Consider the following 24000-nt stretch of genomic DNA (forward strand, 5'->3'; position numbering starts at 1 on the left):
ATGGGTGCAGGTGTGTACCAGAGCCCGGTGTGACAATAGAGGAACTACTTGTAGTTGTTGGAGAAAAAGTAGGGTTTGAAAATATAGTTTCAGCTTCACGCATGAACAAAGCGGTTGTTGTTTTTTTGAGATCTGAAACGCTAATAAATCAGCTGACTGTGAGCGGAATATGGGTAAAGGAAATGTTTGTCCCGATTAATCCACTATCCGCTCCAGCAACAAAAATAACGATTTCGAATGTTCCACCTTTTATTAGAAATGATGTCATAACGAAAGAGTTGCTAAGATTCGGGAAAATAGTAAGTCCAGTGAGAATGATTCCTTTAGGCTGTAAAAACATCGCGCTTAAACACGTCACGTCTTTTCGCCGCCAAGTTTTTATGATTCTGACTTCGCCGGAGCGTACTTTGGAAGTTTCGTTCCGAGTTAATCAAGGAGAGAACTCGTACATGATTTACGCAAGCACTGAAAATCTGAAGTGCTTTGACTGTGGTGACCTAGGACATAAACGTTTTACATGCCCACATAAAGACGATCAGAGGCCATCTACATCGCGTGGAGATGTTAATAATGCGAAACAATATCAGCAGGACACAGAACAGAGAACGGAGACACAGGTGAAAGCAGCCTCTGAAGAGGTGAGTGATGTTCATTTAAATACTGGTGGTATGGAGAAGCTGGTTTGCGTTGCTGAGAATATAACTGATGTAACTGATGACAGTGAAAGTCAGGGATGTGATGAAGAATTGTGCGAACTCAAAGAAATACCAGTAGGTGGTTCTGAAGAAAATATGACTGATGAGTTAGATGAAATGTCCCAATGTACTGATGCTAGTTTGAGAAATGAAGAGCAGTGGTCCGATACATCTGATATGGCAAAAGTGGCTGAAAAGGATATGTACACTCTTGAACAGATCAATTCTTTTTTAGATGAAACAAAAGGAAAAACAGGTGTAGAAGTCAGTGACTTTTTCCCAGATCTTGAAAAGTTTATTGCCTCTGTTGTATGGGCAAGGAAAACAAATAGCATTGAAGAACTTTCACAGCAAAAGAGGTTTCGGTTAAAAAAGCACATAACTGTTATTAGACAAGGAAAACAAACAGGGAAGGGACGTATAACAAGGGGAAAGGCAAAACGCAATAATGATGAGGACTGCTAAATCTTTTTTTCTATGTACTTTTTCTTTCTTTCTCTCTCTCTTTCTCATGGAAGTTTTGCAGGTGGGATCTCTTAATGTTAATGGGATGAGAGATGGGAGAAAGAATAGGTTACTTTCAGAGATTATACGTTTGAAAGATATAGGTGTGGTCTTGTTACAGGAGACTCACAGTGATCAAAGTAATGAGGCTGAATGGGGCCTATGGTGGGAAGGAGAGAAAGTTATTAGTCATGGGTCCAATCTGAGTGCTGGAGTGGCAGTAATTTTTTCCCCTGTAGTTAAAGTGAAAATCTTGTCAAAAAATGAAGTTGTTCCAGGGAGATTGCTGATTGTGAGGGCAGAAATTAGTAATCTTATTTTTCTTTTTGTGAATATTTATGCTCCAAACATAGGTGCAGAGAGAATACAATTGTTCAATAAATTAGAGGTTTTTTTAAGACAACAACATGAAGGAGATCTCATTATCTTAGGGGGAGATTTCAATTGTACATTGGATTTTACAAAGGACAGGAACGGTGAGGAACCTCATTTAAGGAGTGCATTGTGCTTAGCCAATGTTATTAAAAATCTAAACCTATCTGATGTATGGAGAGAGTATAATCTGTTAACGCGTCAGTATACATGGGTGAAGATTAGTAATGAGACGGTTTCTGCTGCACGGTTGGATAGACTTTATACGTCACGTAACATGAGGAATAGAGTTACAAATGCAACTATTTTTCCCACTTCAATGTCTGATCATAAATTTGTTACTATTGAGTGTACTTTATTAAAAAAAATGCATAAAAGTTATTATTGGCATTTTAATAATAAATTATTAGAAGATACTTTTTTTTTGGACAATTTTAAGTCTTTTTGGGAGTCTTGGAAGAGTGAGAAGAATTGTTATGAAAATTGCATTCAATGGTGGGAAATCGGGAAGGTACAAATAAGGAATTTTTGCCAGCAATATTTATCACATTCTTCATTTTGTATAAAAAAGTCTTTGGAATGTCTTGAAAAAGAAATTATTGGTATTGAGCAAAGTATGATTACAAATGACTCTGTAAACCTGAAAGATATGTGGACTGAAAAGAATAACCTGTTGAGCTCAATTTTAAATGAAAGAGTGAAGGGTGCTCTGGTAAGAAGTCGTTTTGTAACAACAAGAGATATGGATGCTCCTACTTCTTTTTTTTTAAATCTAGAGCGTAAAAAAGGACAAGAAAAATTGATGTACTGTTTAAAAGACTGTAATGGTCAGGATATTTCTGATCAAACAGAGATGCGAAAAATTGCTGTGGACTTCTATTCAAGTTTATACACCTCTGAGGAATCAGAAGAACAATGTAGAAAAGAACTGCTTTTTGACCTTCCGGTTTTAACCCCGAAGCATAAACTTTTTTTAGAGACCGAACTCACCTATGAAGAAGTCAAAGCTGCTGTTATGGGGCTCTCTGTAGGTCGTGCACCCGGGATAGATGGACTGTCTGCTGATTTCTATAAGGCTTTCTGGAATGTTATTGGTCATGACTACTTTGAAGTTCTGCAAAAAAGTGTCACTGAAAGAATTCTTCCGACGAGCTTTCAGCGTGCAGTGCTCACACTACTCCCTAAGAAGGGAGATCTAACACTCTTAAAGAACTGGAGGCCTGTGGCAGTTTTGTGTTCGGATTATAAAATCATTTCCAAATGTTTGGCCACAAGATTAAGTAATGTACTGCATGAAATCATACATGAAGATCAATCTTACTGCATAAAAGATAGATCTATGGTAGATAATCTACATTTAGTGAGGGACGTGTATGACTATGCTTTTGATAACAAGATTGAAATGGGGTTTTTATCATTAGACCAAGAGAAAGCTTTCGATCGCGTGGATCACATTTTTCTCTTTGATGCTTTAAAGGCCTTTGGTTTTGGTGATAATTTTATTTCAATGATACGGTTATTGTACACTGAAGCCACATATATGATAAAAATGGCTGGTGGCCTAAGCATCCCTGTGAAAGTACAGAGGGGAATTAGACAGGGCTGTCCCCTTTCGGGCCAACTTTATAGCATAATTATAGAACCGCTGTTATGTAATTTAAGGAAAAACTTAGCAGGTCTACAGATTAATTTTCAAAACTCCCAGCAATCTGTCAAATTATCTGCATATGCAGATGATATAACAGTTTTAATAAGGGGAGATAGAGATGTTGATGTGGTAAAGCGTGCTCTAGAATGTTATGGAAAGGCATCATCTGCCAAAGTTAACTGGTGTAAAAGCGATGCTGTGTGGTGTGGCCAAATTGTAAATAGTCCACCACTTCCTGGTGGTCTACAATGTGGAAGGGCAGGTTTTAAATATCTGGGAGTTTTTTTGGGGACAATTGAATATAGAAAGCAGAATTGGGAGGGCCTGTTGGAGAAAGTACGTGCGCGGTTGTCTCATTGGAAATGGTTGCTGCCCCAGCTGTCCTACAGGGGAAGGGTGCTGATATGTAACAACCTTGTAGCCTCTTCCCTTTGGCACAGAATGATGATCCTTGAACCTCCAGAAGAACTTGAGCTACATGTGGAACTACCACATATATGGGTGGTAGTGGCGCAATGGATAAGACACATGCCTTTGGTGTGAGAGACCCGGGTTCGAATCCACTGTGAGACACCAATGTGTCCCTGAGCAAGACACTTAACCCCTAGTTGCTCCAGAGGCGTGCGACCTCTGACATATATAGCAATTGTAAGTCGCTTTGTATAAAAGCGTCAGCTAAATGAATAAATGTAAATGTAAATGTAAGAACTTGTGAGACAAATTCAGAGATGTCTGGTGGATTTTTTCTGGTCGGGTCAGCATTGGCTGAATCCAGTGTTGTCTCTGCCCAGACAGGAAGGAGGACAAGGCCTAGTGGACATCAGATCCAGACTAAAGACTTTCAGGCTTCAAGTGGCTCAGAGACTCCTCTATGGGAAGGACGTGAGCTGGGCTGGGGTAGCGTGCATCCTATTGAGGAAAGCAGGGAACATGGGACTAGATCGCCACTTGTTCCTGATGGACATAAATAGGTTGGATCTTGCAGGATTAACAGCGTTTTACAGATCACTCCTAAAAGCATGGACACTTTTTAAGATTTCTCGGGAGTCAAGCAATACACAAAGTTTGTGGCAGAAAGAAGAACCATTGCTTTTTAACTCTGCATTGAATTTGGACATTTTTAAAGACTTATCACTCAGGAGAAGTCTGTGGGCTGCAAAAATTACAAAAATTGGACACTTAATACCTGAAGGTGAATGGATATCAGCTGAGATTTTTGCTGAAAAAATGGACATAAGATCTATTCGAGTGGCAAAGAATATTTTGACTCGGATAGTTGAGTTTTTGCCACAGAGTTACAGACTCTCCTTAGAAACGTATAATGGAGAACTGAATATATGTGATTTCCCAGAAGTAAACATTGCAGCTGAGACTGGAAGCTGGGAAGAAAATGAGGGTGGACTATTAACTTTTAAGACACCTCAGTTGGGACTTTTCAGCAAAACGGATAAAAAATCATTGTACACAATGTGTGTCAAGATATTGCATTTTCAGGCTCTTATGAGTTTAAAAGAGTCTAAATGGCAAGAGGTGTTTGGAGTAGGTGCCTCCCCCAAGGGCAGCTGGAGGACCTTGTACAAACCTCCTATTGAAAAACGGGCTGGTGATCTTCAGTGGAGGTTAGTGCATGGTATAATAGCTACAAACAGACACAGAGCACGTCTTGATCCACAGGTGAGGGAGGGATGTCCTTTCTGTGGGATACCAGAAACTGTTTTTCATTTATTTTTAGATTGTACTAGATTACAACAGTTGTTTCCAATAATAGAAGGGTGGTGTCTGGACTTGGGAGAAGTTTTCTCACCTATGGTTTTCATATATGGTCCGAAGTATAAAAAGAGTAAAAAAGAGGCCCATGTTTTAATGAACTTTTTATGTGGACAAGCTAAAATGGCTATTTGGGTGTCACGGAAAGAAAAAATGAATGGTAATGAGTCTTGTGATGTTGAATCTGTCCTAAGTGGGTTAATAAGGTCACGATTAAAAATTGAGTACACTTATTACAAATTGGTTAATGATATTGAAACGTTTAAATATAAGTGGGGTGTGAATCAATGTATTTGTGATGTTGATTACGATGGAAATTTAATTTTTTGTTAGTTTTTTTTTGTTGGTTTTTTTGTTTTGTCTTGTTTTGTGATGTCTTATTGTCTGTATAATTGTTTAGAATATAAGAAGAAAAGGAGGGAAAAAATTATTTTTTAACTTTTTTATTAAAGTGATTGTTAAAGTCAAAGTCTCTCTCTCTCTCTCTCTCTCTCTCACACACACACACATTCCTCTTGAAACAAACTTTGTGGTATTATTTTAATTTAATACTGTGAAGCTGCTTTGACACAATCTGTATTGTGAAAAGCGCAATACAAATATACTTGACTTGACTTGACTCTCTCTCTCTCGCTCTCTCACACACACACACACACACACACACACACACACACTCACTCACTCACTCACTCACTCACTCACTCACTCACTCTCTCTCCCACTCACACACACACACTCTCTCTCTCTCTCTCTCTCTCTCTCTCTCTCTCTCTCTCTCACACACACACACACACACACACACACACACACACACACACTCTCTCTCTCTCTCTCTCTCTCTCACACACACACACACACACACACACACACTCTCTCTCTCTCTCTCTCTCTCTCTCTCTCTCTCTCACTCACACACACACACACACACACACTCTCTCTCTCTCTCTCTCTCTCTCTCTCACACACACACACACACACACACACACACACACACACACACACACACACACACACACACACACACTCACTCACTCACTCACTCACTCACTCACTGACTCACTCACTCACTCACTCACTCACTCACTCACTCACTCACTCTCTCTCCCACTCACACACACACACACTCTCTCTCTCTCTCTCTCTCTCTCTCTCTCTCACACACACACACACTCTCTCTCTCTCTCTCTCTCTCTCTCACACACACACACACTCTCTCTCTCTCTCTCTCTCTCTCTCTCTCTCTCTCTCTCAGGAGTTTGCAGGGTGTGTGAGTGTCTCACGGGTGAGAGGATTGGGCGATTTAAAATGGGTCTTTTCTAGTTCTTTTTTTTTTCTAGTTTTTTTTCTTTCTTCTTCTTCCTGTTTTAGTTCTTTTTTGTTTGTTTCCTTATCTTTTATTTCCTACGATAGTTTTAGGTGAGCGTTTTTTTCTTTGTTTGACTTTGACCTCTTGGCGGGTGTTTGAGATGGAGGCTCACCCGAGAGGATGTGACTCCTCTCTCTCACTCCGCCATGGAGTTAGATGCGTACCTGAGGCCGGCGTTTCAGTGGAAGAAGTGCTCGTGGCGATAGGTGAACAGGTGGGATATGATAACGTTGTTTCGGCTTCACGGATGAATAAGGCCGTTGTGGTCTTTCTGAAGGAACGGAATTTAACCAGTCGGTTGGTTGAGAGCGGCATTTGGGTGAGTGGCGTTTATGTTGTCATTTCTCCGCTGGTGTCTCAATCGAGCCGTATAACAATCTCGAATTGTCCCCCTTTTATACCAAATCATGACATTGAAAAGGAACTGTTGAGATTTGGGAAAATAGCTAGTGGAATTAAAACGGTTCCACTAGGATGTAAAAACGAGTCACTGAAACATGTCACGTCTTTTAGACGACAAGTATTTATGTTTTTAGATTCAACGGCTCTTGACATTTCCTTTCGAGTCATGTATGAAGGGAAGTCCTACATGCTTTATGCAAGTACCGGGAGTTTTAAATGTTTTGAATGTGGTGAAATAGGACACAAAAAAAATGCGTGCCCTCGTAAAACGAACACTGAAAATAATGAGTCAGACAATGGAGAAGCTGGACCGAGTGGGTCAAATGATAAAGCTGGACCGAGTGGGTCAAAAGAAAAAGCTGGACCGAGTGGGTCAAATGTCAAGTCAAGTCAAGTCAAGTTTATTTGTATAGCGCTTTTCACAATACAGATTGTATCAAAGCAGCTTCACAGTATTAAATTAAAATAATACAAAAAAGTTTGTTTCAAGAGGAATTTATTGATTGATAAAATTAGATTAAATATCCCCAAAATATCCCCAACTGAGCAAGCCAAAGGCAACAGTGGCAAGGAACCGAAAAACTCCATCAAGTGACCTAATGGTGTCCTAAAACTCCATCAGGTGACCTAATGGAGAAAAAAAAACCTTGGGAGAACCCAGGCTCAGTCGGGGGCCAGTTCTCCTCTGGCATTTATGAGCTAGAGGACGGATTGTAGTTTGATCTGTAGGATTATATGAATGCCTGGCTGAAGAGATGCGACTTTAATCTAGTTTTAAACTGGGAGAGCGAGTCTGAGCAACGAACAGTATCAGGAAGACTATTCCAGAGTTTTGGAGCCAAATGTGAAAATGCTCTCCCTCCTTTGGTGGTTCTGGATATCCTAGGTATGACCAAAAGCCTTGAATTTAGTGATCTTAAAGAGCGCGATGGATTATAGGGTGATAGAAGATCCGTTAAATAGACTGGAGCTAAGCCGTTTAGGGCTTTATAAGTCAGTAGCAATACCTTGTAATTAATACGGAACTTTATAGGTAACCAATGCAGTGATGATAAAATCGGTGTTATATGATCATATTTTCTTGATCTCGTAAGAACTCTAGCGGCGGCATTTTGGACTAACTGTAGCTTGTTTATTGAGGATGCAGGACAACCAGCTAATAAAGCATTACAGTAATCTAGTCTCGAGGTCATGAATGCATGAACTAACTTTTCTGCATCAGAAACTGATAGCATATTACGTAGCTTAGCAATGTTTCTAAGGTGGAAAAAGGCTGTTTTTGTAACATATGAAATATGATTTTCAAAAGACAGGTTGCAATCGAGTATAACACCCAGGTCTTTTACTGTAGAGGATAAAGTAACAGGACATCCTATGATGTTAAAGTTGTATTGTGCGAGGTTTTGTGGGCGGTTTTTTGAACCGATAAGTATTACCTCTGTCTTGTCTGGATTTAATAAAAGAAAATTACACGTCATCCAATCTTTTATATCTTTAACACACTCTGTCAATTTGGAAAATTTAGCGTTTTCATCCAGCCGTGATGAAATATATATTTGAGTGTCATCAGCATAACAATGGAAACTAATTCCATGTTTCCTTATAATATTTCCAAGTGGCATCATATATATGGAAAATAACAGAGGGCCTAATACAGATCCCTGCGGCACTCCATAGTTTACTGGAGTTATGATCGATTTTTCTCCATTTAAATAGACAAAATGGTAGCGGTCAGATAGGTATGATTTGAACCAGCTTAGTGCTTGTCCTTGAACACCAGTATAATTTTGTAGTCGATCTAAGAGTAATGTATGATCTATAGTATCGAACGCAGCACTAAGATCAAGTAAAACTAGTATTGAGATACAGCCTTGGTCAGAAAAAGCTGGACCGAGTGGGTCAAATGATAAAGCTGGACCGAGTGGGTCAAATGAAAAAGCTGGACCGAGTGGGTCAAATGAAAAAGCTGGACCGAGTGGGTCAAATGAAAAAGCTGGACCGAGTGGGTCAAATGATAAAGCTGGACCAAGTGGGTCAAAAGAAAAAGCTGGACTGAGTGGGTCAAAAGAAAAAGCTGGACTGAGTGGGTCAAAAGAAAAAGCTGGACCGAGTGGGTCAACTGAGAATGATGGTGAGAGGGATAGTGCAGTTAGGAGTCTAGATGAAACTGAAAAGGGAGATGTATTAGAAAGGAACAAAACACAGAATAATCAGGATGTAAGATGTGAAGAAACAATTAATCTTGGTATTTGTGGTGATAGAGTGGAGGGAACTGAGGTGAATGTTTCTCAATGTGAAGATGAAACTGGACACAGGAATGATCATGAAGGCGCTGGCGAGGTTGGTGATAGGGATGATGAAATGGAGGAGATGGGAGATGACGATAGTCTTTCAGAAATGTCTGACTTCACTTCTCAGTGTGGTGATGATCAGTTATATACAGTGAAAGAAATTAATGATTTCTTGGATGAAACTTTTGGAAAGACTTTTGATGTCAAGAGTTTTTTTCCTGATGTTGAAAGATTTGTGAGATCGGCAGTTAAAACACAGAAGAGTCTGTGTTTGTCTCAGCACCGCAGTCTGCAGTCAGCACAAGTCCGTTACCAGTTTGTGTTCTGACCTAGCAGTCTGCAGTTAGCACAAGCCCGTTACCAGTCTGTGTCCCAGCACCGCAGTCTGCAGTCAGCATAAGCCCGTTACCAGTCTGTAGACCAGCCCACTGGCCTGCAGTCAGCGCAAACCAGTTCTCAGTCTGTGTTCTAGATCAGCGGCCTGCAGTCAGCACAATCTCGTTACCAGTCTGTGTCTCAGCTAAGCAGTCTGCAGTCAGCACAAGCCTGTTACCAGTCTGTGGACCAGCTCAGTGGCCTGCAGTCAGCACAAATCAGCTTTCAGTCTGGGTCCCAGATCAGCGGCCTGCAGTCAGCACAATCTCGTTACCAGTCTGTGTCCCAGCTCAGCGGCCTGTAGTCAGCCTAATCTCGTTACCAGTCTGTGTCCCAGCCCAGCAGTCTGCAGTCAGCACAAGTCCGTTACCAGTCTGTGGACCAGCCCAGTGGTCTGCAGTCAGCACAAACCAGCTTTCAGTCTGTGTCCCAGATTAGCGGCCTGCAGTCAGCAAAATCCCGTTACCAGTCTGTGTCCCAGCCTCGCAGTCTGCAGTCAGCACAAGCCCGTTATTAGTCTGTGGACCAGATTAGTGGCCTGCAGTCAGCATAAACCAGCTTTCAGTCTGTGTTCTAGATCAGCGGCCTGCAGTCAGCAAAATCCCGTTACCAGTCTGTGTTCCGACCCAGCAGTCTACAGTCAGCATAAGCCCGTTACCAGTCTGTAGACCAGTCTACTGGCCTGCAGTCAGCGCAAACCAGCTCTCAGTCTGTGTCCCAGATTAGTGTCTGGCAGTCAGCACAATCCCGTTACCAGTCTGTGGACTGTTTTACGGACCATTCTGGCATCCAACAACCCGCCCAAGCCAGCTCATAGTCTGTGGACCAGTCTGGCATCCAACTACCCACCCAAGCCAGCTCACAGTCTGTGGACCAGTCTGGCATCCAATAACCCATCTAAGCCAGCTCACAGTCTGTGGACTGGTCTGGCATCCAACAACTAGCCCAAGCCAGTTCACAGTCTGGCATCCAACAGCCAGCCCAAGCCAGCTCACAGTCTGTGGACCAGTCTGACATCCAACAACCCACCTAAGCCAGTTCACAGTCTGTGGACCAGTCTGGTATTTAATAACCAGCCCAAGCCAGCTCACAGTTTGTTGAACTATCAGGTAGCCTGCTGTCAGCCTAAGCTAGCTTACAATCTATGGATCAATCTCGTATCCAATACCTCGCCCAAGCCAGCTCACAGTCTGTGGACTAGTCTGACATCTAACAACCAACCCAAGCCAGCTCACAGTCTGTGGACCAGTCTGGCATCCAACAACCAGCCCAAGCCAGCTTACAGTCTGTGGACCAGTCTGGCACCCAACAATCAGTCCAAGCCAGCTCACAGTCTGGCATCTAACTACAAACATATGTGGACCAGTTCGGCATCTAACAACCAGCCTAAGTCAGTTCACAATCTGTTGAACTGTCAGGTAGCCTGCTATCAGCCCAAGCCAGTTCACAGTCTGTGGACTGGCCCAGTGGCCGGCTGTCAGCATAAGCCTGTTACCAATCTGCGTCCTGGCCAAGCAGTCTGCAATTAGCATAAGCCCGTTACCAGTCTGTGTCCCAGCCCAGCAGTGTGCAGTCAGCACAAGCCCGTTACCAGTCTGTGGACCAGCCCAGTGGCCTGTCGTCAGTGCAAACTAGCTTCTAGTTTGTGTCCCAGTTCAGCGGCCTGCAGTCAGCATAATCTTGTTACCAGTCTGTGTCCCAGCCCAGTAATCTGCAGGCAGCACAAGCCTGTTACCAGTCTGTGGACCAGCCCAGTGGCCTGTTGTCAGTGCAAACTAGCTCTTAGTTTGTGTCCCAGTTCAGCGGCCTGCAGTCAGCATAATCTCGTTACCAGTCTGTGTCTGTACTTAAAATATTGTGTATGTACTTAAAAAAATATATTGCCTTTACAAAAAATCAAAATAAAATAAAGTTGTCCTCCGAAGAGGGGGGGTGGAGGTGGGAGAAAAAAAAAAAAAAAAAAAAAAAAAAAATACAGAAGAGTGTAGGATTTGAAGAATTGAGTCGAAGGAAAAGATTTAGACTGAAAAAAATTGTGACAAAATTACGGAAAAAGTAAAGAATGCAGTAAAAAGAAATGTACGTAATGGTTAGGTCACAAAGGGTGGTTTTTTCTTTTTGCTTCCTTCTGATTGTTTGTCTTTTTTTTCTCTTTTCATGGAGAGCATAAAAATAGGGACAATTAATATTAATGGAGGAAGGAATAATAGTAAGAGAGCTGCTTTGTATGAATTGATTCAAAACAAACATATGGATATAATTTTTTTGCAAGAAACCCATAGCGATTTAGGTAATGAAGTAGAATGGAAAATGTGGTGGGAGGGTAAGATCTTTCTAAGTCATGGCTCTAATCTAAGTGGTGGTGTTGCAATTTTGTTTTCAAAAAAGTTTAATATGACAAATTTGTCTTCCTATGAAATAGAGGGCAGAATTTTGATTGTTCAGGTGGAGCTAATGGGTTTTCCTTTTCTTTTCATAAATGTTTATTCCCCAAATAATGGAGCAGAAAGGGTAGAATTTAAAAAAAAAACTATCTCGTGAATTAAACATTTTTGATAATGCATATATGGTTCTTGGGGGGGATTGGAATTGCACCTTAGATTTTACACTTGACCGAAATAGTGAAGAACCGTATCCTCAGTCTGCTGATTCATTAAACAGTATTATAAGGAAATATGACTTATCTGATGTTTGGAGGGAAAAACACCTAACAGTAAAACAATACACATGGGTTAAAGCCTCTCATGATTATATTAGTGCTGCGAGGTTGGATAGGTTTTATGGAAGTAAAAATAATTCTAATAGGGTTTTAAAAGCTAATATTTTTCCAAATGGTTTTACTGATCATCATTTGTGTATGATTGAAATGAGTTTAAAAAAGTCACAGCGTTCTAGTTATTATTGGCATTTTAATTTGAAATAATTACATGACTTTTGTGAAAAGTTTGGGATATTTTGGTCTAAGTGGCGAGAGCAAAAAAGTGACTACGAAGATTTAGTGCAATGGTGGGAGATTGGAAAAGCACAAATAAGAATCTTTTACCAGAACTATACAGCCCACTCAAACAGACTTGTAAAGGACACTATCAAAATACTTGAGAGAGAGATAACTGAAATCAAAGAAGGAATTATTGTTAAAGAACTGGAGACCAGTAGCTCTACTGTGTACTGACTACAAGATTCTAGCTAAGTGTCTTGCAAATAGGTTAAAACATTTTTTAGAGTATGTTATTAATGATTTTCAGACATATTGTGTGCCAAAAAGAACAATAATGGACAATCTGTTTCTTGTGCGTGATATAATGAGTTTAGCAAATGCTGGTAATGAGGATGTGGGTTTTCTGTCAATTGATCAAGAGAAGGCTTTTGATAAGGTGGATCATTTTTATTTATTTGAAACTCTTAAAGCTTTTGGTTTTGGTGAGAACTTTATCTCTTGGATTAAACTGTTATACAGTGGAGCTTCTGCAATGTTAAAGGTTGGAGGTGGGCTAAGTTGTCCAGTCTTGGTTCAGAGAGGTATAAGACAAGGCTGTCCTTTGTCAGGACAGCTGTACTCTCTAGCAATTGAACCTCTGCTATGTAAACTCAGGGAGAAACTGCAAGGGTTTCTAGTTAAAGGTTGTGAAAACAGGCCAATCACTCTTTCGGCCTATGCTGATGACATCACTGTTTTTATTAGAAGTGAAACGGATGTAGGGAATTTGAAAAATGTTTTAAATGTTTACGAAAAGGCTTCATCAGCTAAAGTAAATTGGGAGAAGAGTGAAGGATATTTATTAGGAGATTGGCAGGGAAGGACCCTTCCTGTGCTTCCAGGGGGAGTTAAATGGGGAAGACAGGGTTTGAAAATGTTGGGAGTATTTTTAGGAACAGATCAATATAGGCAGAAAAACTGGGAGGGTATGGTGGAGAAAATGTGTGACCGGTTGTCTCGATGGTCGTGGGTGCTGCCCCAGCTATCGTATAGGGGCAGGGTCTGGGTCACGAACAATCTGGCTGCATCTGCATTATGGCACAAAATGAATGTTCTGGATCCCCCAGAAAGTGTGGTGGAAGAGTTACAAAGAAAGCTAATTGACTTTTTCTGGGATGGACAGCATTGGAAAAAATCTGCTGTACTTTTCTTACCTATCCAAGAGGGAGGACAAGGCCTAATGGACATTAACAGCAGAATAAAGACATTCCGACTTCAAGCAGCACAAAGATTGCTGTATGCGGAGCCGTGCTGGGCTGATACGGCGTGTGCTGTGTTGAGGAAAATTAACATTTTCAAGTATGATGTGCAATTGTTTTTAATCAACTTGGCCAACATGGACTTGAGGAATGTTTCCCCTTTCTACAAGACAGTTTTAAGAGCATGGACCTCAACGTTCATGGTCAAGAGGGTGCTCTCAAATATCGGACCCTGGACAGAGAACGAACCACTTTTTAATAACCCGCTGATACCAGCACCGGCACTGGTGCCCAGAAGCATCCAGAATGTAATGGCAAGAGCGGGGTGTACAAGAATTGCTGACCTAAAGACTGGTGAAAACTGGAAAAGTCCAGAGGAGATGTGCAATAAGACAGGTATCAAGTCCATAAGGGTAATGAAGAGAATAATGGATGGAACTGTCTCTGCATTGCCTTCTGTCTTCAGACAAAACCCAGAGGAAGACGAGGTTCCTGAACAGAACGGAGGGAGTCTCTTTCCCCAAGTGGAAGTCTCAGCAGCGGTAGATGAGGAGCCAGAGGAAGGTTCTCTTCTACATCTCAGGACTCCTGTGCTGGAAGGTTTCGAGACTGTCTCAAAAAAGGCCATGTATAATATTTGCGTGAAAGTGTCCCATTATAACGTGCTCAAGGATTGTAAGGAGACAAAGTGGTCAGATTTGTTCGGGCCGGATTCGTCCCCTAGAGCAGCGGTTTTCAAAGAGCAACAGGGGAGGCGCGAGAGGCAGAGAAAAAATAACTGTATGCAGCTCTATTGATATCGGTAATTGTGTGTGCGAGTATTAGCTTTAAAATGCGTCGTTTCCTTGTCCCAAGTCAACAGAAGTCAGCATTAAAGGGGTCATGACATGAGAAACCAAATTTGCCTTGATCTTTTGGTATATAAGAGGTCTTTGTACCATTAAAACGTCCTGCAAGTTTCATAGCTTAAGACGTCCTCCCCATTATAAACGAATCATTTATTTAATCAAGCTCTAAATACAGCTCGTTCTGGATCCATGGTATGAAGTGACGTCACGGTACGAAGTGACGTACCAGTCGTTTGCATATGACCGCCTCCAGCGTAGACAACTACGCTTCAAGCGCAAGATAACTAGCCTCATTTCATCATCGCACCCCTGTCACGCGCTTCACATGTGTTCAGTCGACGTGCAGCGAGTGGGTCTGTTTACAAGAATATTGCGATGTCACGCAGATGTGCTGTTCCTGGACAAACAACATGTTTGAATAATATACGCTGCTGAAAGATCCAGACGTCAGGGGAAGATGGATGCAGTTTATTTTTTGCGGACGTCCCAGTCACGGCAGTGTTAATTTAGCTAACCGTGTGTTCTCCACATTTAAAGGATGAGTGACAGTTGAGAACAATCGCAGTATGATGCTGGCTTTGCCAGAAAACTTTTGTACAAGATAAGGCCGTGTGGACTATTCTGGGCTCAACAACGACGACGCAAACTGTAAGTAATTTAGGCTATTTAAAACTTAAAACTTTTTTAAAACGTTAATTGCAGTTTAATTCATTATGAATAATCACCTTGTTTTTACTTAGTTTAGCCTACTTATTGTTTTCATGACCGTCATGTTCATGCCCCGTAGGCTATTAAAAGATGTAGGCTGTCAAACTGACAAAATAGTTTCACACTTTCTATGTGGACGGGCTGATGCATTCTTAGTTGTGTTGATGGTTCATTTCCTCTGATTCCGACTCAAACATCATTGCAATCGCCATCGCCTCGCACGCATCACCCGTTACTATGGTAACGGTAAACACAGTTCCGCAAATTCCGCACGTTTTGACAAGGGGGCGTTAACAAATGATGCATAGGCACTGCCGTTAGCCAATCATAACAGTGGGTGTTAACACTGAACTCTTAAAGGGGAAACACCCCCAAAACAGACTGTTTGAATCAGAGCATGAGAAACAGGGTGGGAAAAGTTCATAAATCACTCCATTTTAAACGTTTTTGTCCAAAAAACTATAGTAATACTATAATTGCACCTAAGGGAACATAATAAAAGAAAAGAAAAAACCATGTCATGACCCCTTTAAGGGAGGATACGGAGCCTGGGAAGTCACCTGTGTGAGTAAAAAAACGATCCGTGGCGACGGTTTTGCAATCCGTCCGCTCAGTTTATAAACAGTACTCACGAATTCTCAAACTGTTCCCTCGGTTTAACAAATCGTGCCCACGAGTTTCTAATCCGCGCTCTCAGAATTGTTAACCGAAAATTAAGTTTCGCAATCCGTTCCCACGTAGTATTGCGTGACGAGTTCATAATGCGGTGAATTCCCGCTCCCATTTAAGTTACTTCACAATCTCATTATAGAGAGACGCGCGTCACGATCTGTGCTCTGCCGCGTCTCGCGCTCGCCATGCAGCCAGCTTCAGTATCAGTGCACCTTATGAACCATGCACTGTAATTCCATGCTATTAAAGGTGAACTAGGCTAAGTAACTTTTTTTACCTTAACTGAACAGCTTCGGAGTCATTGGAATGGTTATATCACTTATTTCGGGTTGAATGGTGGTCGTTTCCCACCCCCCTGGTGCCCGTGAGCGGAAAATCCGCACTTGCAACTTTGAGCCGGCGAGCCGCCGGCCGCTGCGTCAGGAAGTCTCGTGTGATATCAGGTCTCGCGATGTAAACAATTGCTTTACGGCCAAAAGAAATCTGCTAAAATGCTGTCATTATTGCGCTCCCTCACGCTGTCCGAACCCGAATGAAGAAGACGTTTTAAAGAACGTCCCATCTGCTTTGATGTCGTTGATCTATAGCCTCTGGTGTCTGAGAATCACCAACGAGTTTTTACAACAGTGTTGTCAAATATCTATTCCGAAGCTGTGGGGGGAGCTCTAGAGAGAAACCTGCGAGCCAAAAGCGAGAATACAGCGAAGAAGTCCCAAAGCTACTGGCATCATCCCTTACATTTTACACGGCTACATTTACTCACATTGTAATGCTGATAATATAATTTGTAAGGAAAATTGTGCATTAAATAGGGAAGTTATATCCGGGAAACTTTTACAAAAGAAACAAACAAACAAACACACACACACAAACACACACAAATGCATGTCTCTTTGTAGTCTCGGCGAAGCTGTTTTATCAGCAGCATCCACACACAAAAAAACAAAAACAGTTGAACATAAATGTTTTTGCGCAAGTGCACTTGCCAAATGAAGACGGATTGTATGAAATGGATAAAAAAAAAAAAACGAGCTGTAGTTTATTAACGAGCTGTAGTCACGCACTGACAGAAATGCAGTTCCAGTTAAATTAGTGTTAGCTCACTATCTTAGCCTTTTTCAGTGCATTAGGTGAGGTAATCTGATAATAGGCCTATTAGTGATTCTCATTTATCAAAACACTAAAACTGGTACCGTTTTGGAGAGAAATTGGGTATTTTTTAATCTCTCTATTTAACCCATCTCATGGTGTGTGATGCTAAACTATCATATGAGTTTCTAAAGGTTTTTGAATTCTTTGCACAGTTATGAATATTGATATTTTATGTGCAACAATAGCATGCTCAGGCTCAGTGGCCTTTCGCCTAATTTTAAATGTTTTTTTTTTTTTTTTAAATACTGTAATATGATTTTAATGGTGATGAGTGTACTGATTTTAAGCATTTTAAAAAGATGGATGATAGATATTCTTCAATCTTTCTGACAAAGAACAAAATATAATGTGAATTACAGTATGTGCAAGTTTTTTTAATTTATAAATTGTAGTGCACAGTGTTTATTATAAGGGGGTAGAATCCGCAGCTCAGTACTCACGACTCATGAGTACATTTAAATAAGCTACTTTTTTACTCTTACTCAAGTAGTTTTTTGGACAGGTACTTTTTACTCTACTCACACTACATTTTTTGGAATGTAATGGTACTTTTACTTGAGTATGTTTTTCAGTACTCTTTCCACCACTGCTGATTTTGTTCGAAATGATGTGCATCTCCTTCAAATGTGCGCTTAAAGCCCAGACACACCGTGCCGATTTCAGCCGTCAGGTGTCGTCGGTGGTAGCTCTGGCGCCGATTGCACATGTTAAGCATGTTTTGTTGACTTGTGGTTAGGCCTAGCCTACTGATGTTCAGGGATTTTAAAAGTAGCCTCAATTAGGCCTGCTTGAAGTTGGAAATTATTTCCAATAAATATGTTGCATCAGACAGGAAAAAAATCTCGTTAATTAACTTTGTGGTTGGAGGAGCCAAGATGGCAATATGGTTAACACGAAAAAGGAAACTGAAAGGAGAGGGGGAAGTAGGTCCTGAGGTGGTTTTAAAGGCACTTATAGCAACTAGAATCAAGGCAGAGTTTGCTTATTTTAAACTAATGAATATGGACAGATTTGTTGAAATTTGGGCTTTGAATGATGTTTTGTGCTCTGTGGATTTTGAAAATGAGCTGGTGTTAAATTTATGAGTTTTTTGTAAAAAAAAATAAAAAAATAAAAATAAAATTGTATCCAATATTTTGTAATGTTTATAAGAATGGTTGAGTTTTTGAGTGGGTATATGTGTATTTATCAATGTACATCTGTGAAAAATAGATGTTTATGAGGAATGTCTATATTGTGTAAGTAGAAATAAAGGTGTGTTAAAGGTCTCTCTCTCTCACACACACACACACACACACACACACACACACACACACACACACACACACACACACACTCACTCACTCACTCACTCACTCACTCACTCACTCACTCACTCTCTCACTCTCTCTCTCTCTCTCTCTCTCACACACACACACACACACACACACACTAACTCTCTCACACACACACACACACACACACACACACACACTCTAACACACACACACACACACACACACACACACACACTCTAACACACACACACACACTCACACACACACTCACTCACCACACTCCTGGGCGGAGCTGATGCAGATCTCCTCAGCTGTGTATTCTCCTGCTGGGTAAGTCAGTGGCTCGTCTCTGCACCAGTACAGGTGAACCAGCAGGGCGGCGCTACACTGTTTCCCGCTCACACGCGTCTCCATGGTAACCAGCAGAGTTTCACCTGCGGAGACACGCCAGTCTTTACTTTACAACATCAGTTTCTCGGAAAAACAGCAGAAAACCCTCATAAAACATGACATACACCAGACATCATGACCACATCCTTCACCAGTAATCACTGAAATAACCCTGTTCCTCAAATCTCACGATGACACGATGATCCATGTGACCCTCTCATCTGAGGAGACGTGTGTGTGTTAGAGTGTGTGTGTGTTAGAGTGTGTGTGTGTTAGAGTGTGTGTGTGTGTTAGAGTGTGTGTGTGTGTGTGTGTGTGTGTGTGTGTGTGTGTGTGTTAGAATGTGTGTGTTAGAGTGTGTGTGTGTGTGTGTGTGTGTGTGTGTGTGTGTGTGTGTGTGTGTGTGTGTGTGTGTGTGTTAGAGTGTGTGTTAGAGTGTGTTAGTGTGTGTGTGTGTGTGTGTGTTTTAGAGTGTGTGTGTGTGTGTGTGTGTTAGTGTGTGTGTTAGTGTGAGTGTGTTAGAGTGTGTGTGTGTGTGTGTGTGTTAGAGTGTGTGTGTGTATTAGAGTGTGTGTGTGTGTGTGTGTGTGTGCTGTTATCTGGCGCACACACACAGCTGCTCACACAGATATAGTGTAGCTGCACTGAAGGACTGAGATGATAACTATGGAAACTCGTTTCTGCCACCGGATAAAAATAAAGAAGCTTCTGACATTTTAACTGGCGAATGGAAGTCGATGAGCTGAAGAGCGGCTGCGAGAGCAGAACACACACTTCACGCGTTAGTGACGAGAGCAGAACACACACTTCACGAGAGCAGAACACACACTTCACGCGTTAGTGACGAGAGCAGAACACACACTTCACGAGAGCAGAACACACACACTTCACGTGTTAGTGACAAGGGCAGAACACACACTTCACGAGAGCAGAACACACACACTTCACGTGTTAGTGACAAGGGCAGAACACACACTTCACGCGTTAGTGACGAGAGCAGAACACACACTTCACGTGTTAGTGACGAGAGCAGAACACACACTTCACGCGTTAGTGACGAGAGCAGAACACACACTTCACGAGAGCAGAACACACACTTCACGCGTTAGTGACGAGAGCAGAACAAACACTTCACGCGTTAGTGACGAGAGCAGAACACACACTTCACGAGAGTAGAACACACACTTCACGCGTTAGTGACGAGAGCAGAACACACACTTCACGCGTCAGTGACGAGAGCAGAACACACACTTCACGCGTTAGTGACGAGAGCAGAACACACTTCACGAGAGCAGAACACACACTTCACACGTTAGTGACGAGAGCAGAACACACACTTCACGCGTTAGTGACGAGAGCAGAACACACACTTCACGCGTTAGTGACGAGAGCAGAACACACTTCACGAGAGCAGAACACACACTTCACACGTTAGTGACGAGAGCAGAACACACTTCACGAGAGCAGAACACACACTTCACACGTTAGTGACGAGAGCAGAACACACACTTCACGTGTTAGTGACGAGGGCAGAACACACACTTCACGCGTTAGTGGCGAGAGTAGAACACACACTTCACGCGTTAGTGACGAGAGTAGAACACAAACTTCGCGCGTTAGTGACGAGAGTAGAACACACACACACTTCACGCGTTAGTGACGAGAGTAGAACACACACTTCACGTGTTAGTGACGAGAGCAGAACACACACTTCACGTGTTAGTGACGAGAGCAGAACACACACTTCACGCGTTAGTGACGAGAGCAGAACACACACTTCACGCGTTAGTGACGAGAGTAGAACACACACTTCACGCGTTAGTGACGAGAGTAGAACACACACTTCACGCGTTAGTGACGAGAGCAGAACACACACTTCACGTGTTAGTGACGAGAGCAGAACACACACTTCACGTGTTAGTGACGAGAGCAGAACACACACTTCACGCGTTAGTGACGAGAGTAGAACACACACTTCACGCGTTAGTGACGAGAGTAGAACACACACTTCACGTGTTAGTGACAAGGGCAGAACACACACTTCACGCGTTAGTGACGAGAGCAGAACACACACTTCACGTGTTAGTGACGAGAGTAGAACACACACTTCACGTGTTAGTGACGAGAGCAGAACACACACTTCACGCGTTAGTGACGAGAGCAGAACACACACTTCACGCGTTAGTGACGAGAGCAGAACACACACTTCACGCGTTAGTGACGAGAGTAGAACACACACTTCACGCGTTAGTGACGAGAGTAGAACACACACTTCACGAGAGCAGAACACACACTTCACGCGTTAGTGACGAGAGCAGAACACACACTTCACGAGAGCAGAACACACACACTTCACGTGTTAGTGACAAGGGCAGAACACACACTTCACGAGAGCAGAACACACACACTTCACGTGTTAGTGACAAGGGCAGAACACACACTTCACGCGTTAGTGACGAGAGCAGAACACACACTTCACGTGTTAGTGACGAGAGCAGAACACACACTTCACGTGTTAGTGACAAGGGCAGAACACACACTTCACGCGTTAGTGACGAGAGCAGAACACACACTTCACGCGTTAGTGACGAGAGCAGAACACACACTTCACGAGAGCAGAACACACACTTCACGCGTTAGTGACGAGAGCAGAACAAACACTTCACGCGTTAGTGACGAGAGCAGAACACACACTTCACGAGAGTAGAACACACACTTCACGCGTTAGTGACGAGAGCAGAACACACACTTCACGCGTCAGTGACGAGAGCAGAACACACACTTCACGCGTCAGTGACGAGAGCAGAACACACACTTCACGCGTTAGTGACGAGAGCAGAACACACTTCACGAAAGCAGAACACACACTTCACACGTTAGTGACGAGAGCAGAACACACACTTCATGCGTTAGTGACGAGAGCAGAACACACACTTCACGCGTTAGTGACGAGAGCAGAACACACTTCACGAGAGCAGAACACACACTTCACACGTTAGTGACGAGAGCAGAACACACTTCACGAGAGCAGAACACACACTTCACACGTTAGTGATGAGAGCAGAACACACACTTCACGTGTTAGTGACGAGGGCAGAACACACACTTCACGCGTTAGTGGCGAGAGTAGAACACACACTTCACGCGTTAGTGACGAGAGTAGAACACAAACTTCACGCGTTAGTGACGAGAGTAGAACACACACACACTTCACGCGTTAGTGACGAGAGTAGAACACACACTTCACGTGTTAGTGACGAGAGCAGAACACACACTTCACGTGTTAGTGACGAGAGCAGAACACACACTTCACGTGTTAGTGACGAGAGCAGAACACACACTTCACGCGTTAGTGACGAGAGTAGAACACACACTTCACGCGTTAGTGACGAGAGCAGAACACACACTTCACGTGTTAGTGACGAGAGCAGAACACACACTTCACGCGTTAGTGACGAGAGTAGAACACACACTTCACGTGTTAGTGACGAGAGTAGAACACACACTTCACGTGTTAGTGACAAGGGCAGAACACACACTTCACGCATTAGTGACGAGAGCAGAACACACACTTCACGTGTTAGTGACGAGAGCAGAACACACACTTCACGTGTTAGTGACGAGAGCAGAACACACACTTCACGCGTTAGTGACGAGAGCAGAACACACACTTCACGCGTTAGTGACGAGAGCAGAACACACACTTCACGCGTTAGTGACGAGAGCAGAACACACACTTCACGCGTTAGTGACGAGAGTAGAACACACACTTCACGCGTTAGTGACGAGAGCAGAACACACACTTCACGCGTTAGTGACGAGGGCAGAACACACACTTCACGTGTTAGTGACGAGGGCAGAACACACACTTCACGCGTTAGTGACGAGAGTAGAACACACACTTCACGCGTTAGTGACGAGAGTAGAACACACACTTCACGCGTTAGTGACGAGAGTAGAACACACACTTCACGCGTTAGTGACGAGAGTAGAACACACACACACTTCACGCGTTAGTGACGAGAGTAGAACACACACACACTTCACGCGTTAGTGACGAGAGTAGAACACACACTTCACGCGTTAGTGACGAGAGTAGAACACACACTTCACGCGTTAGTGACGAGAGTAGAACACACACTTCACGCGTTAGTGACGAGAGCAGAACACACACTTCACGTGTTAGTGACGAGAGCAGAACACACACTTCACGCGTTAGTGACGAGAGCAGAACACACACTTCACGCGTTAGTGACGAGAGTAGAACACACACTTCACGCGTTAGTGACGAGAGTAGAACACACACTTCACGCGTTAGTGACGAGAGCAGAACACACACTTCACGCGTTAGTGACGAGAGCAGAACACACACTTCACGCGTTAGTGACGAGAGTAGAACACACACTTCACGCGTTAGTGACGAGAGCAGAACACACACTTCACGCGTTAGTGACGAGAGCAGAACACACACTTCACGCGTTAGTGACGAGAGTAGAACACACACTTCACGCGTTAGTGACGAGAGTAGAACACACACTTCACGCGTTAGTGACGAGAGTAGAACACACACATCCGATCCACGGCATCGGTATCATGCCGATACTGGCCCAGAACGCTAGATCGGATATCGGAGAAAAAAAATAAATAAAATCCGATACCTATGATCCGATAGACCAATACCTATTAGGGGTGGAACGGTACGTGTATTCGTATTGAACGTACGTTCGGTACGTGCGTCACGGTTCGGTGCATGGATTTACACGGAGAATACACGGTATAAAAATACTCGCGTGCACATTAATTAATGTAATGCGGAACTACTGTTAGATACGCGCATAGGGTTCTTTAGGGACACCTGATCTGTAGCCCCGCCTTAAGCTGCGTTCACACTACAAGCGACTTTGTCGCTGCATGTCGCTGGTGGCTGGCGATGAGGTCGCTAGTGGGCGTTCCCACTACTGGTTGCCTTGTAATGTTTATGAATAACATCCAATGACAGCGAATCAGTTTTCTTGCCGCTAAAAACAAACATTCTGGAGAGAAAATATTAAATATTTAGACTCGTAAAGCATGTAAGTTAAATGAACGAGTACCTGGGTCTCACAACTCCGAAAATATCAGATCAAAATTGAAAATAGGTGCTATCTGTATAAACAAACCACATATTTGAGCTTTAAACAACTACATTCTCGACTGAAAAACTCATATAACTACATTTCATGACACAATAACAGTAGTATTTTAGATTAAAAAAAATACTCCTCCATCTTTCTGTCGATGGGGCGAGGGGCTGAGCGGAGAAGGATGATGACGCGCGCTCCAGGCTCCACTCCTATTGGTTGTTGCTCGCGAAAGTC

At 42.7% G+C, this 24000-nt stretch overlaps 1 protein-coding gene and 1 long non-coding RNA gene across 2 annotated transcripts in view; one reads left to right on the forward strand and one right to left on the reverse strand.

Moving 5' to 3' along the window:
• The window catches only part of LOC309476944 (uncharacterized protein), a 93216-nt gene that overhangs the window by 60680 nt on the left and 8536 nt on the right, over nt 1-24000 (reverse strand). Inside the window, exon 4 of the mRNA XM_082140096.1 lies at nt 18526-18687. Within this exon, the coding sequence (XP_081996222.1) occupies nt 18526-18687 (162 nt within the window). The remainder of the gene's footprint in view (nt 1-18525; nt 18688-24000) is intronic.
• On the forward strand, nt 4354-11790 carry LOC309476948. The gene is made up of 3 exons (XR_014198427.1): nt 4354-7133; nt 8634-9314; nt 11409-11790. It is a non-coding gene; the product is annotated as an uncharacterized lncRNA (long non-coding RNA).

The sequence above is a fragment of the Leuciscus leuciscus genome (assembly GCF_965113295.1).
Source record: "Leuciscus leuciscus genome assembly, chromosome: 16".
NCBI lineage: Eukaryota > Metazoa > Chordata > Actinopteri > Cypriniformes > Leuciscidae > Leuciscus > Leuciscus leuciscus.